Genomic DNA, 14541 nt, shown 5'->3' with positions numbered 1-14541 from the left:
ATATTCTTCATTACAAACACAAGACTAGAACTAATATCCAATACAAATAGATCAAGCACCATCACTACTTTTGTTCATCATCAAACTGCACCACCTACACTACCAACCAACATCCATGCGCACCACCATTGCCATCAATGACCACTACCGTCGTCACACCATTGTGCCACCCCCTTTACCCATAGATATGGTCACGCACCAACCCCGCCACCCTTCTTCGATGTCGCCCTGCCTCCACCTCCAAATTTGACATCAGCACGACCCTTACGCCCAACCTCGTTGCCACTGCACTACCTGCCAAATCTCAATGTCACCATGCATAACCCACCTCAAGGACAATTATGAGAAGAAAATCAAAGATTTGAAGTGTGACATTATTGTTGGATCAAGTGGCCTCGGAATAATTAAGAAGGGGGGTTGAATTAATTATGAACGTGTCTTGACTAATTAAAAATTTATCCTTCTTAATGTTACTAGATTCAATTAGGCTTTACTACTAAGTTATGAGAAAATAAAGAACAAAAACAATATCTTAGACAAAAGTAAAGCGGAAATAAAAAGTGCACAGCGAAAAAATAAAGAGTGTAGGGAAGAAGAAGACAAACACAAGATTTATACTGGTTCAGCCACAACCCGTGCCTATGTTCAGTCCCCAAGCAACCACCGGTTCTTGAGATTTCCAACAACCTTGTAAAATCCTTTACAAGCAAAGATCCACAAGGGATGTACCCTCCCTTGTTCTCTTTGAACAACCAAGTGGATGTACCCTCCACTTGAACTGATCCACAAGAGATGTACCCTCTCTTGTTCTCAGTATTACAACCCAAGTAGATGTACACTCTACTTGTACCACAAAGGATGTACCCTCCAATGTGTTAAGGTAAAGAATTCTTAGGCGGTTAGTCCCTTGAATCTTTGTAAGGGGAAACAAAAGATATCTCAGGTGATTAGTCCTTTGAAATCTTTTGTTTAAAGGGAAGAGGAAGAATCAAAAGAATTCTCAGGCGGTTAGTCCTTTGAATCTTTTGGCAAGTGGGAGAAGGGAGAAGAAGAAGAATAGCACAAGTTTTTTGCCAATGAACTTTTCTTGAATAAAGAAAGTTTTGAACAAAAACTCTTAGAAGAATGCTTTGAATGAATGAAAGAAATCTGAAATTTGTCTTTAAAATTCGTGTCATGGTCATATATTTATAGTCATTTGATGACTCAAGTTAAAAGTTTATGACTCTTGGCAATTTCTTCAAAACTAGTCACTTTTTAAAAGTTGTGACTCTTTTGAAAACTAGTCACTTTAAAGGTTGTGACTTTTGAAAAATCTTCAGAAACTAGTCACTTTAAGAATTGTGACTTTTGGTAATTTATTTTTTAAAATAAGCCACTGGTAATCGATTACCATCATAGTATAATCGATTACACATCAACAGATGTGACTCTTCATGTTTAAATTTGAAAATCAAAACGTTTAGAAACACTGATAATCAATTACAAGTATTGTGTAATCGATTACACAAGTTTGAAATGATTTGAAAATGTTTTATCACAAGTTGTGACTCTTGAAATTTGAAATCTAACGTTTTAAAACATTGGTAATCGATTACAACTTTGTAAATCAGTTTGAAAACAATGTTGGCTACTGGTAATCGATTACTGCCTTCTGGTAATCGATTACCAAAGAGTAAAATTCTTTGGTAAAATTTTTCTTTTGAACAAAATTGTGCTATTCAATAGTTTTTGAAAAACTCATTTAATACTTATCTTGATTGAGTCTTCTCTTGATTCTTGAATCTTGAGTCTTGATTCTTTACTTGAATCTTGAATCTTGATCTTGATTCTTTACTTGAATCTTGAATCTTGATCTTGATTCTTGACACTTGCTTTGATTGAACGACTATTTGATTCTTGAAACTTGCTTGACTCTTGATTCTTGACTTGAGTCTTTGACATCATCAAAATAATCTTGGAAAGCATTGCTTCCACAACTATAGTAGGGGCACTAGATTTTCTAGGCCAAGGGCTGTCCTTCCCTTTTGAAGATCCAACTCCACACTATAATAAAGAATGGGCTATATCAAATGGAAATGCTTCTTCATGGGGCTTCGGAGATGAAACGAAACCATGGGCCACTAAGCTTGTATACTCTATTGATTTATGGCAAGATCAAGTTCCATACTTCATAGAAGAGGCTAGTGTTAGTGACATGTTGTTTGATTGCAACCATCTATTTTAATTCTAGTTAATGTTTTACTCATAATATGTGTTGAAAAAGGCACCACATTGGTTCATATTTGAGTATTAGTTAAAATAAATAGTGTAATATAAAAAATGTGTAGGAGGAATGAGTGACAAAGAACTAAAAAATAAGAAAATTATATTTTATTTAAAAAGAATAATAATAAATTTATTAAATTTTAAGAATAAAAGAGAATAAAATATAAAAAGATAGAAGCTAGCATTTTAAAAAATACTACTTCAAGTAACATCAATTTGTCAAACAAGATTCAATTAATAGAAAAAGCTAAAAAATAATTGAAATAATTAGCCAAACATAGCCTTATTTTATTTCTTTAATTTTCAGTTTACGGGAATTTTTCTTTAAGAAGGTTGCATTGGCTATCGAAATTTTATTGAAAAAATATAACTGAAGATCTAATGATTTTATATCGGAATCAAACCTAATTCTTATGATTAAATTGTAAAGATAATTATCATTCGAAATTTAATTAAAATAAATAAATTTAATTAATAATTATTTTTATCAATTAAATTTAAGTAATATGCAAATAATTTAATTTTAATTTTAACATATTAATTATTTTTGTCCAATTATTTAGTTTATATAACTTTAGATGTTTACAACTTAAGTGCAAAAATATTATAAGATTAGTTTTAACCCTCGACATATTGTGAGGCACGATGTGACATTGCTTTCTCAATTATTTCGTGTAACACTAACTTTTGAAATAATTTGTTAACTGAAAATTCAGACGTGTATAAAACTTTAACTGGTTAGTAAAACACCTTTAAAAAAAACACAAATAAATTTGCCGATATACAAGTAACTATACACTACTGGAAAAATTAAAATTAAATTTTGAGACAAAATGATATTAGTCACTAAACTTTGAAACATTCATAGTCACATATATTAACGACAAATTTGTGGTATATATACAACAAAATTTAACAACTGCTAATTTTTTTTTCTATCTCAAAAGTATGTCTAACTAGTTGATAATACTTTAGTAGTGCATAGTAATACATTATTTAAGGCTTAAATATATTTTTCATTTTTAATAAATATTTGATTTTTTATTTGTCATCTAATAAATTTTTACTTTGCGTTGAGTTCCTAATAAAATAATATTTTTATTTTTTATTCTTGATATCTTGTTTTAATTTTTGATAAATTAGAAAATTTTATGTTTGTTTTCTAATAAATTAATAAATTTTATTTTAGTCTGTATTAATAACAAATGATAAATATTTATCACGAAACAAACAAAAAATTTACTAATTTATTAGAGGTTAAAAATATATTTAAACCTTCATGAAATAATGAAGTGTTAGAAATAATTCAAGTTTCACATTGGTTAAAAGTAATCCCACATTAGAATATATAAGTGAGGAGCAACCTTAACCTCTTAAGCTAATTTTTGGGTTGAGTTAGGTTTCTTACATTATTCATGATATCAAAGCTAATACTGATTCTAGGATCACGTTTTCGCTAGCCCTCGTTATGTGGTGACAAGCGCCCACATAATATGGTTCCAAAACATTTTTTTTGTGCATCTTGGCTAGGGTATATCCACACTCATTCGGGTCCATCATTTCTTGGGACAATAACATTGTCTTCTGGGACAGATGGCCTCTTGAACACTGATCCTAGTTGAATTCCAGCACCTACATGAGAACTTCCTTGGCCAGAGTGGCTATTATCACCTCTTTGTCCTTTTTTCTTTGCCTTTTGAGCCCAACCAACAAGGCGTGCTTGCACTTGTTCATCAAATACGGCCTTCTTAAAGTGTGTTCCCATCTACGTACATTGGGAGTAACATGTGTTAGAAGTTCAATGCAAAGAGACCTTAATTTTAAATAAAATAAGAAAATTGGTTTGCATTTGAGTTTGAAAGGAAACTCAAAATTAACTCACCTGTGTAACGATTGCATAAAGTGGCAGGGTACTATAGCTACATAGTAACTGAATAAATATCCTACAAAACCCAACAAAAAGGGGTAAGGAAAAGGCAGAAGAGAGAAAAAAATTGGAATTTAGAATGCAAATGGAGAAAGAAGTCAAACTTAATTTAAAGAAATTAATAAAGATAATTTGAGCAACAAGGAATTAATTTTGGTTATTTGGAATCTCATTAATACAAAAAAAATGGTGATTGAGAGGAAATGACTCTCCTCATGTGAAATTTTTGTGCTTTTATATAAATTAAATAGGTGAGATAAAGATTAAAAAAACAAACTTGCAGATGACTTGGTCGCATGAAAATTTAACATAGAAGGATCCATATTGGTGCAAGTGACTCTAGCATACCCAAACTCAATTTAATTTAATTTAATTGTGAGTTCTAACCATGAAAATCCTGTCCAAATAAAAGAAAAAAGTATTGTAGTTAGTTACCCAATAATGAGTCTTGGAACAATATAACGAACCCGTCCCATTATACAGGAGTCAAAGCCATATATAACCTGAGAAACATAAACATAAGGTTATACTTCTTTTGTGTCTCGATTATAAGCAATATTTTTTATTTATTTTTTTTTATCTAAAATATAAGTAAAACTCGTTAACCTATTTTTTATTTAATGAGATTCTCTCAAAAATACTTTTCATTTAATAAGGCTAATTTTTTTTTATGTTCAATATCAACTTCCAATAAAGAATAGTTTAGTGTTAATTTTTTAATTAAAAATAATACAATTTAATGAAGTTAACTAATCTTCTTAATAAATGTGGATTATTTTTTTTCTTCTAATTGAGACAAGAGGGAGTATTAATTAAAATTATGAAAAAACACTTGCAAAACCATAAGAGAAAACTAAAATGGAAAAGCAAAAGGAAACCATAAATTGTGCTTCAGTCCAATATGCTTACCCATATCCAAAAGAAAAATGCAATCTCAAAAGCATTTTGGAAGAGGATGAAATGAATCAAGAAGAGGACAATGTGGGGCCGATTAAACCAAAAGTGATCATCTCTTGGTTGGACCACTAATTCACCTTCTATGGCTGAATGCTTCTCAGCTACTTCATGAGCTAATTGAATTATTACATGCTCTAACTTAGCACCCACAGCAAGTAGAAGCTGAAAAATTCAAATTAATCAAAAAAAATAAATAAATGAAGAGGAAGATTCAGACAAGGCTGGGAGACAAACAATTAGAAAATAAATACATCAACTTGTATGCATAGAGAATTTATGGGTAGACACGCCTATGCATACACAGTATACAAAAACCAAATGATAGAAGACCAACATTTGTATTAATACATGACTCTTCTATAGGTAAATTTTTAATTATGAAAAACAGAAAAAGAAATTTAACAAACGACTGAAAATTTAAGCGTTAAATTTAATCAGGAATATAGAAATTTAACTAGTAAAGTATTTAGCTTACTATGGGAAAATAATTACCTATCCTACAAGAACATCCAATTCCATCGTTTTATTACCACCTCTAAGAGAAAGGATAGATATATTATTAAGTATTAACACATCACATGTTACACTAATATAATTGTAACTGAATTTTGAAGGATTTTTTAGGTCAATTTCCTACAAGCCATGATGAAACAGTTTTGCTCTTGAATTGTACTCATCCAGAAATTAAGATATGATGATGTGTTATCGGTTTGAGTAAAATAAAGGTACACAGAAAAGAATCAAAATTCATCAATATACTTACAATGAGAGGAATGAAAGAAATCCAGAAATATGCGTGCCAGCCTGGAAAAGTAAACCAAGCATCTTAATTTTGAGAGTCAAATTAATTTTCTTTGACTAGAAATTGAACTACCACTCCTCATAGGCAAAGGTATCATTGTTCTTAATGATGCTCATTGATCACACTTGAAATTAATTACACACATAAAATCCTTCACATCTTATTTTATGTGCAAGAATATTTTATTTAAATTTATTTCATCAACAAAAGCACAAAAAGAGATTAGTCGGAAATTGCTACATTCGTAAACAATGTCACATGGTATAAATTTACCAACAAAATTGATCACTCAGATCAATGAATGGCATTAAGTAGAAACACAAAACAGGTTCTGGATCCCAGTTTTGGGCAGTGCACAGAAGCTTCAAACATAGCAGAGCCAATAAGACTCTGTTATATACTAACATGTACTCACTGGGTTGGGTTAGCTGGGGTCATTGGGTTTATTATTAAAATAATAAAAAAATAGAAAAAACCAAAAAAATGAAAATAATATTCTAACTCAAACGTCTAATTTGTTTTATTAAGTATATCAACTAAATCGCATTAAATGTTTTTTTAATGTTGACTACTACGTTAAGTGATTTATTTTATATATATAGTTGGATGGATTTAGGTATGAGATTATCAAATCCGATTCCCAACTTGGCAAATCCATGAATAACACAATCAAAAATTTTGGTTGGGTCCCATCAGATTAGTCGGGTCAAGTATACCCATCATCACCATGCATGATCCATCCATATTGTCAAGAAATCACAAAATTATAGAAAAATAAATAAATAGGATTCAATGTGATACAAGATATTGACAAAAAAAATGAAAATACAAGATATTGACAAAAAAAAATGAAAATATAAAATTGTAATTTTTCTGGTCTAATAAAGTATGTAATCAACTTATAACTGTAGTATTCAATTCATAAAAAAAATATTCAAGAATAACTGTTTTAAGTAGAAATTATAGATAACATGGAGTGAAATATTAATCATAGGACATATTCCAAGTCTAGTAGCTTACCATGGACATTAAGCAACATGAAGATGACCACAAAGATCCAAAGATACCAACTGCAACCATGAAATTATAAATTATATTCATAACTACAAAGAATTTAAAACTTACACAATAGGTTAAACAACAAAGAAAGTTTGAGCAACTAATGGATGAAGGTTTGTGATAAGTATAAAAGCTTAAATAATTACTAGGGAATTATTCTTCAGAAGCATATACCTTATACCAACAACTTTCTTGAAATCATCTTCAAGGGCACGGATCATGTATTTATGAAAATTAAACTTTGGATTTCCTTTGCAGTGGGTCTAAAACAGAGATACAAAATAGATAATATCGTGAATCCATCATTGAAGTTACAGCCTAATAGCAAGCCCAAGGTAGAGCTAATAATTTTACGGCACATTAAAATCTTACCATAATGAAACCAAGCCTTAATGTCACATAATCTAATTTGGTCACAGACCCATAAAATTGCTTGAAAAATGATTTCTGAAAGAAACATGAAAAATGAGAAAGAATTATAATAATGTCAATAATAACATGACATAGTCACATGGCCATAATTTCTGTAGTTACTAGTATGTGTTGTCTATACTCTATAGTAAGGATCAATCACAATTTTTTACCCCTTAAAAAATTCTCATTTGGTAAATGAAGCTAGACTGGATCAGAGACATTGAACCAAAGAAATTTAGCTTGTGTGTGGTTGCATTATAAAACTTGTAATGGAAATGGTGGCATTAGTGTGTCTTCAAATGCTTAGAAAGGGATTTAGCATAAGTATATATATTCTCTATTTTATCAAAGTTTAAAACCAATAAATACTTATAAAAACCTTACCACCCAACCCAGAACAGCAGAATCTTTGCCAAGACCAGTAAAATGATTCTGGATAAAAGCATGTTGGTGAACATGAGTCACTGTGGGTTCCAAAACTGCATTAAACCAATACGCATATAAAGATCAGTTAGCAGAGGGTTGGATGGCTTATACGAAGTTCAATACTAAGCATATTGTGCTAATCTAATCTAATGTGGTGCATATTAGCATTTAAAGTTTCATGTTGGTCTCTCAAAGAGGCATAAATTGAAGCGATTGAAACGTACGTAAAATAAGAGATTGGATATGACTTAATGAGATAGATTTTCAGAAGTTCAATTAGCAACATAATTTGTAAAAAATTTATCAACTTAGACTTCGGCACATTGAATTTTTATTCTCAGTTTTTGTACATTTTCTTGTAAGAAATGAAGGCCATATTTCATTTATGTTGTTTTGGAATAGATTTTGATGAAAGAAAACAATGCTCATCCAAACTGATTGGTGCATAAATGCATTTGAAGTTTCATGTTAGCCATTCAAAAGACATACATTAAAGAGATTAAAACAGTTGTAAACTGAAAGATCAGTTATAAAAGGTCAAATCAAGTAAAATATTGAGTTTACAGTATATAATTGAAATTTAAACTGATGGGAGAACTGAGGGGTTACTCTCACTTCAATTTTTATATATGATGATTATAAATAGATGTTTTAAAAATTAGCAATCACAAACAGAAATTTGGCCTATAAGATCATGATGATTTGAAAGGCATAGTGTTTGATGGCTACCAAATACTCCATAGGATAATGAAATAATTGAACATAGATAAAGTAACTAATTAGTATATCTGTATACCTGGTTGTGTTTCATTTTTATTGTCATTGCCAATAGAGTCTTCCCAGTGTTTCCACTCACGTATCTGTTAATCAGAGTTAATTATTAGTACTCAAAAAAAGAGCTTTCATCAAGCACATCTTATAATAAAGCATATTATGCACTCACTTTTAGCCCTCCAAAAACAACAGTGAGAACACAAAATGTGACATGGGCCACAGCTAGGACAAAAATAAATGTATGAAGGTGATGCAGTGCCTCCACAGATAATAGAGGAACCTTGCCCTGAAAACAAAATTTAAATACATACCAAGATACTTTGGTTAGGCACATGGAATAAAATTGAATACCAAAGGCATAAAAATGAGAAATCGTCAAATAAAAACTGAATATGATAATTGAAACAACAACTAAGCTTTTATCCCACTAGGTGAGATCGGCTACATAGATCACACGACGTCATCCAACACAGTTCTTTTAAAAACTAAAGTTTCAGGAATATTATTAAGCTTGAGATCTCCCTTGACAATTGAATGGAAGAGATGACATGCATTTTATTCTATGGTTTTAATACCTTCCTAGCACAGTGTCCAAGTTTTTCTCCTGTTGCTGGTTGGTGATCCTCATTCTCACTCTCACTCTCAGCTAAAAGGCGCCTAGCAGTGCCAGAAATATCAGAGAAAGAGAAAAAAGTCTGAAAATGTGATGTGGTTTTTGTTAATTCTTCCTTTCCATTATCCTTTAGACTGCAAGGAAGCATATGGTGAGTCCAACCCACTGGAACACAAATTCTGATTATCCCATTTTGTGTTATTGTCAGTAGCAGAGAAATAAAGCCCAATAGCATCAACTCTGAAACGAAGACAGAAAACAGAAAAGGAAAAAAATATTGCAAAATTAATCACATCCCAATTTTCATAACAGAAGTCCCTGCATACCCATTAATCATTAAGAAGAATTTGGTGCATTCTTGAATCAAAATTATAGTTTTATCTCAATAACTCATGCCTACTTATTGTGGTGAAACTCTAATTTGAGAACCACACCAAAAAGCCAAAAATCATGTATAAATAGTTAAGGGCCTAAGTTTTGTTTCAAAATTGATCACATCATTCCATTTAGCCTATGAAATTGATCACATCACATTTTTCATATGGAAATCTCTACATACACATTAAAAATTAAGAAAAGTAAAATTAGGAAATCAACTCCTCGATAATTAACCATTTTTCACGTCTGATCAGTCGCGAATTCCTTACCAACAGATACACTCATGAATCAAAATTAGACTATGGGAGATATAAGATTAACTCAGCGGTTGAGAAAGGATGAAGGCAGAAGGGAGGGGAGAGAGGTCACGGATTTGAATTCCCCAACAGACATTTCTAATCAAAATTAACATTTGCCAATAAAAAAAAAAAAAAAAACTCTGGTTGACTTCATCACTCAAGTTAGTCTTGCTTGCAAAACTCTAACTTTGAGAACCACACCAAAAGAACAAAAGCATGTATAGTTTGACCACTTTCAAAGGTTTCTTGTAAAATTGATCATATATGCATATCTCATTTAATAAAATAATGAAAGGAAAGGAAAAAAAAATAAGTACCTTCTTTAATTTTTTGCAGGGCTTCATAGAGTGGCTTCTGATTCTTCCTCTTGAGAAACTTCCCTCCATAGTGAAGAAACCTTTCAGCAGCAAATGAAGCAGCAACGATCACAGAACAAACAACAGCAACAACCCAAGTGGGAGTGAATTCCAAATTGTTCCCTTCTTCACCTCCACCACCCATTTTCTCGTCACCCTTCTAAATCTCTCTCTCTCTCTCTCTCTCTCTCTCTCTCTCTATATATATATATATATATATATATATACAACTCTTCTACTCTCTCCTGTTGTGTTAATTTCAATTTTCTGTGTGGAAAGTGGAAACTATTTAATACCCTTTTGGCTCAATAACTCGTCACATTCAAAAAATTTAATTGTGCTGAGGTTTGAACTCTGAAAGCTCGAATTTATTATTGTCTTTGGATTGCAGGGTGTTCACTTTGCAAAACCCGCGGTTAAGGTGAGTTTTGACGTATGAACGTGTTACAACAACTACTACACTCACACGATTCAATTAATGCTATCTATGTAGTATAATGTATCTGATTCCGTTTAAATTATTATTCACTTATATAGTTTTTCTAACCTTGTATACACGCTTCTTATTTAATTAGTGCAAAAGACCAAGTGATTGGTCAATCACGTTGGTTAATTTTATCATATTACAGAAGAAAAATGTGACGTTATAAAAAACAAAGTATTGATTCGGTGCTTTAAATTTTTAAGAGGGTATCAATGCCTTTTCACCGCGGGATCAATGGAAAATAAGTTGTATTTGAAAGGGTAAAATAGTTTTAGTCTACAGATTTTTGTTTAAATTTATTTGTTGAAATAAATATTTATTTTAATATAATAAGTAATTTTTTATTTTATTTGTGTATTTGTCTTAAATTACTTGTACTTAAAACAAGTAATTTTGTTCTTATTTTAAGAAACAAATAATATAAATTTATCAAAAAATATTTTTTAAAAAAGACTTATTTTAAAGTTATTTTTTAAGTTTAAACAAACTCACCCTAATCAGAACTCATTAAATAAGTTTATTTAATTTTACAATAAAGATATTAAAATTTATATGCTGATTTTAAACTCTAACTATTTACACATTAATTGTATCATAAATGAGTTAAAATTTAATTGTATTGGTATTTTAAATTTTAATTATAAAAATTCTATCAAATTGTTTTAATTCAATGCCAAACATAAAAAAAATGCAAGTGTAAATAGAATGAGTGATAATATTCAGCAAAAACAAGAATGAGTAATAAAAAATAACAGTCATTTAGCAAACAATATCTTAAACAATAAGCAATATTATCAGTTCCAGTTTTTTTTTATATATAGAAATTATCGGTTCCAGTTATTCATAAAGTAAAAATTATTAGTATATGTGTTTAAAATTTATTAGTCTATTTAAGGCATTAATATCCTTTGAAATATGCAAGCACGGTAGAAATTTGTACAAAAATAAAATAGAATACGAAGATAAAAAAGAATTTGATGTGTACATAAGAACAACTCTGAGAGGTTGTATCTGGATTCTGTCGTTTATGTCTGAAATTCCGAGAAGCTGACTCTCTCCACTGAAAAACCGAACAATCAGGCCACGTTTTCATTGTATTTTCCAAATAGAATAGAGCTTCATAATAAAATAAAATAAAATAATTGATTATATGAAAAGAACCTGAGTTTGCCCGCATTAACCGGAAATTTTGTCTTTTCCTTACACTCAACGGTCATCTAGAATATCACTTCAGTGTGTTTCTTATTCTAATATTTGTTATTATAAATTTGACCTTTTTAATCAATTTACAAAATTAAGAAATTTAGGTAGAGTACTAAATTTGCTAATAGTTTTTAATTTTTTTCAAAATGCACTTTATCTATTTTTTTATTCAACAAAAAATTTACCTTTAAAATTATTGAATTTTTTTTCTCTTAATTTTTTCACTATATTAATTTCCAATTAAGTTCATTAATTAATGGTTTAGTGCATCTCATTTGAGCATATTTTTTTATAAAAAAAATTAATTTAGTAAGAAATTTGACTGGTGTCTTTTTTACAGAAATTTAACTGATATCTTATAAAAATAAATCAAGATTAATTTTCTAAAAAAATCCTATAAAAAGGATGGAAATAACAACTCTCAGGCGCATGGATTTAGCAAATGTTTACGTAAGAATGTTGGGGCTATAGTCATATTTGGAATGTCCGATGAATGACGCAATCCTATTTAGAGGAATATTCATATGTGGGATATGTTTTCACTCTTAAAGAACTTTTTTTTTCTCTTTATGCAAAATACTTATAAGGAAAAAAAATAGACATTTAAGATTAAATCTATTCAGATATAATAATATAACTTCTCATTTTCAAAGGTACAATAATATGTTATTATTTACTTTTTTTAATAAAATATGTGACTTTATAGACTATAGTTGAATTATATTATTATATTTTTTTAAGTTAAAAAATAATTTTGAACTTGTTTTTCCTTAAATCTTTTTTCTCTTTAAAATATTTTTTCGAATTTTAAATCAATATTTAATCATAAAGACCGATTTAAAAGATTTTTAAAAACGTAAATTAAAAAAATTGACATATATATAATAAATAAATTATAAAATTTTATTTATTTAAAAGAACAAATCAATCAATCGATTACATATTATATAAGAAGGTTTTGTTATGTAATGCATGTGACATTACTATATTTATTTTTTCTCCTAATTAGTTTCATCATTTTTTTTCTTTTTTAATTAAAAAAATATTATTATTTTTAATTATAATAATTAATTTTAGCATATAGATAGATAGATTTTAGATTTATGTTAGGCCTAATATAAACGTTTTTTGAAAGAAGAAAAATGCTACGCCTCCAAAAACAATCCATTGACCTTTTTTGGAAAAAAATGTAACAATATATAGATACCTCTATATATCAAACAACTTATTAATATTTATTTATCAGTGTATTTTTTTTCTTCTTATTTTTTTATTATATATATATATATATATATATATATATATATATATATATAGTACTATACGATCCATAAAGCTCGGTACGTACTTGGCTCATGAGACCCCTACATGCTCAGATCGCAACAGTCTTCCATTACCACCCATGAACTTGGCCATGATGCTTAGAGGGATAGTTCGCGAACATTGTGTGACTCCCATGACACCGGACATGCATATACAGACCCAAAGGGGAGACCCAGGGACATTTTACTAATCTTAGTGAGAGGCACATAAACACCTCAGAGCACCATTGATTTGCTCGTTGGAGTCCCTTTTGCAGATACCTCCCCTAACCTCAACACTGAAGATTGGAGATTCCACTAAGAAGAAAAGGACCAGGCATCTCAGTCAAATCTCGTCAAAACTCAGTAGGAACATTTGGCATCCACTGTAGGGTCGAGGAAAACTCTCCTACAACTACAAAATGGTAGCAACAAGGAGAGGCAACACTAGTTCGTCTCTGCGCTCCACCTGAGCTGAGACATCAACCATATAGGAAATTCGAGAGCAGATGGATCAATTACGGAAGAAAATGAAGGTTGATTTGGAGGCCTCAAAGCAACAATATGAGGTGGACATGTGACGATTAAGGGAGGAAAACATGAACTTGGCTTACAATCCACCAGCCACCTCTGCCACCCCTACCACCACCATCTTCACCTCGCTCCCCATCCCCTCCACCCTCCCATGCCGAGACACACACCTAAGAAAGTCACATTCAACTTTCCTCCTATAACCACTATGAGCAGCCTCTAATCCTCTCCCAACTCAAATCACTCAACGTCCACCATGATGTCGTTCAGTAGCACCCTTTCATGGATGGCATCATCGATGCCCCTTACCTATAACTTGGAAACCGTTGAACATTGAAAGGTATGATGGTACCTCTGATCCTGATGAACACTTAGACTCATTCACCACTCAAGTCAATTTATACATCTACACCCCTAAAACAACAAAGGCAGTTACTAAGGTCGTGGTCGAGGTTATGGAGGCCGAGGACAAAAATCCCACGATGACAGGCCAGAACAAATCGACGCCAAGCCAGATCAAGTTGGCACCTTAGCAGCCGATGAAGGGTAAGAAGTGAAGTCATCAACACCATTGCAGGCAACTTCGCTGGCGGAGGTAGCACCAAGACGGCTCGGAAGAGGCACTTACTCGCCATCAAAAGTGTGAACCAAATTTCCACAGTGAGCTCAAGGAGATCAATCCCATCAATAATGTTCACTGATGTCGACTTCATAGGAGTCGATCCCGAGCAAGACGACCCAATGGTGAT

The 14541-nt window shown here is 30.9% G+C and overlaps 1 protein-coding gene across 1 annotated transcript; it reads right to left on the bottom strand.

Annotated features, from left to right (window-relative positions):
• Positions 1–3518: 3518 nt before the first annotated feature.
• LOC114406393 (MLO-like protein 1) lies at positions 3519–10759 on the bottom strand. The gene is made up of 13 exons (XM_028369084.1): positions 10235–10759; positions 9203–9480; positions 8797–8913; positions 8650–8713; positions 7812–7906; positions 7386–7460; positions 7188–7276; positions 6975–7024; positions 5916–5956; positions 5105–5314; positions 4631–4698; positions 4151–4211; positions 3519–4033 (listed from the first exon to the last, which is right to left on the bottom strand). Exons 1-13 carry the CDS (start codon positions 10416–10418, stop codon positions 3812–3814), a joined length of 1554 nt encoding a protein of 517 aa, XP_028224885.1. The 5' UTR covers positions 10419–10759; the 3' UTR covers positions 3519–3811.
• Between the last annotated feature and the right edge of the window lie 3782 nt (positions 10760–14541).

The sequence above is a fragment of the Glycine soja genome, chromosome 3 (genome assembly GCF_004193775.1).
Source record: "Glycine soja cultivar W05 chromosome 3, ASM419377v2, whole genome shotgun sequence".
NCBI lineage: Eukaryota > Viridiplantae > Streptophyta > Magnoliopsida > Fabales > Fabaceae > Glycine > Glycine soja.
Note: the sequence above shows the minus strand (reverse complement) of the source record. Positions and strands in the feature narration are given on the sequence as shown.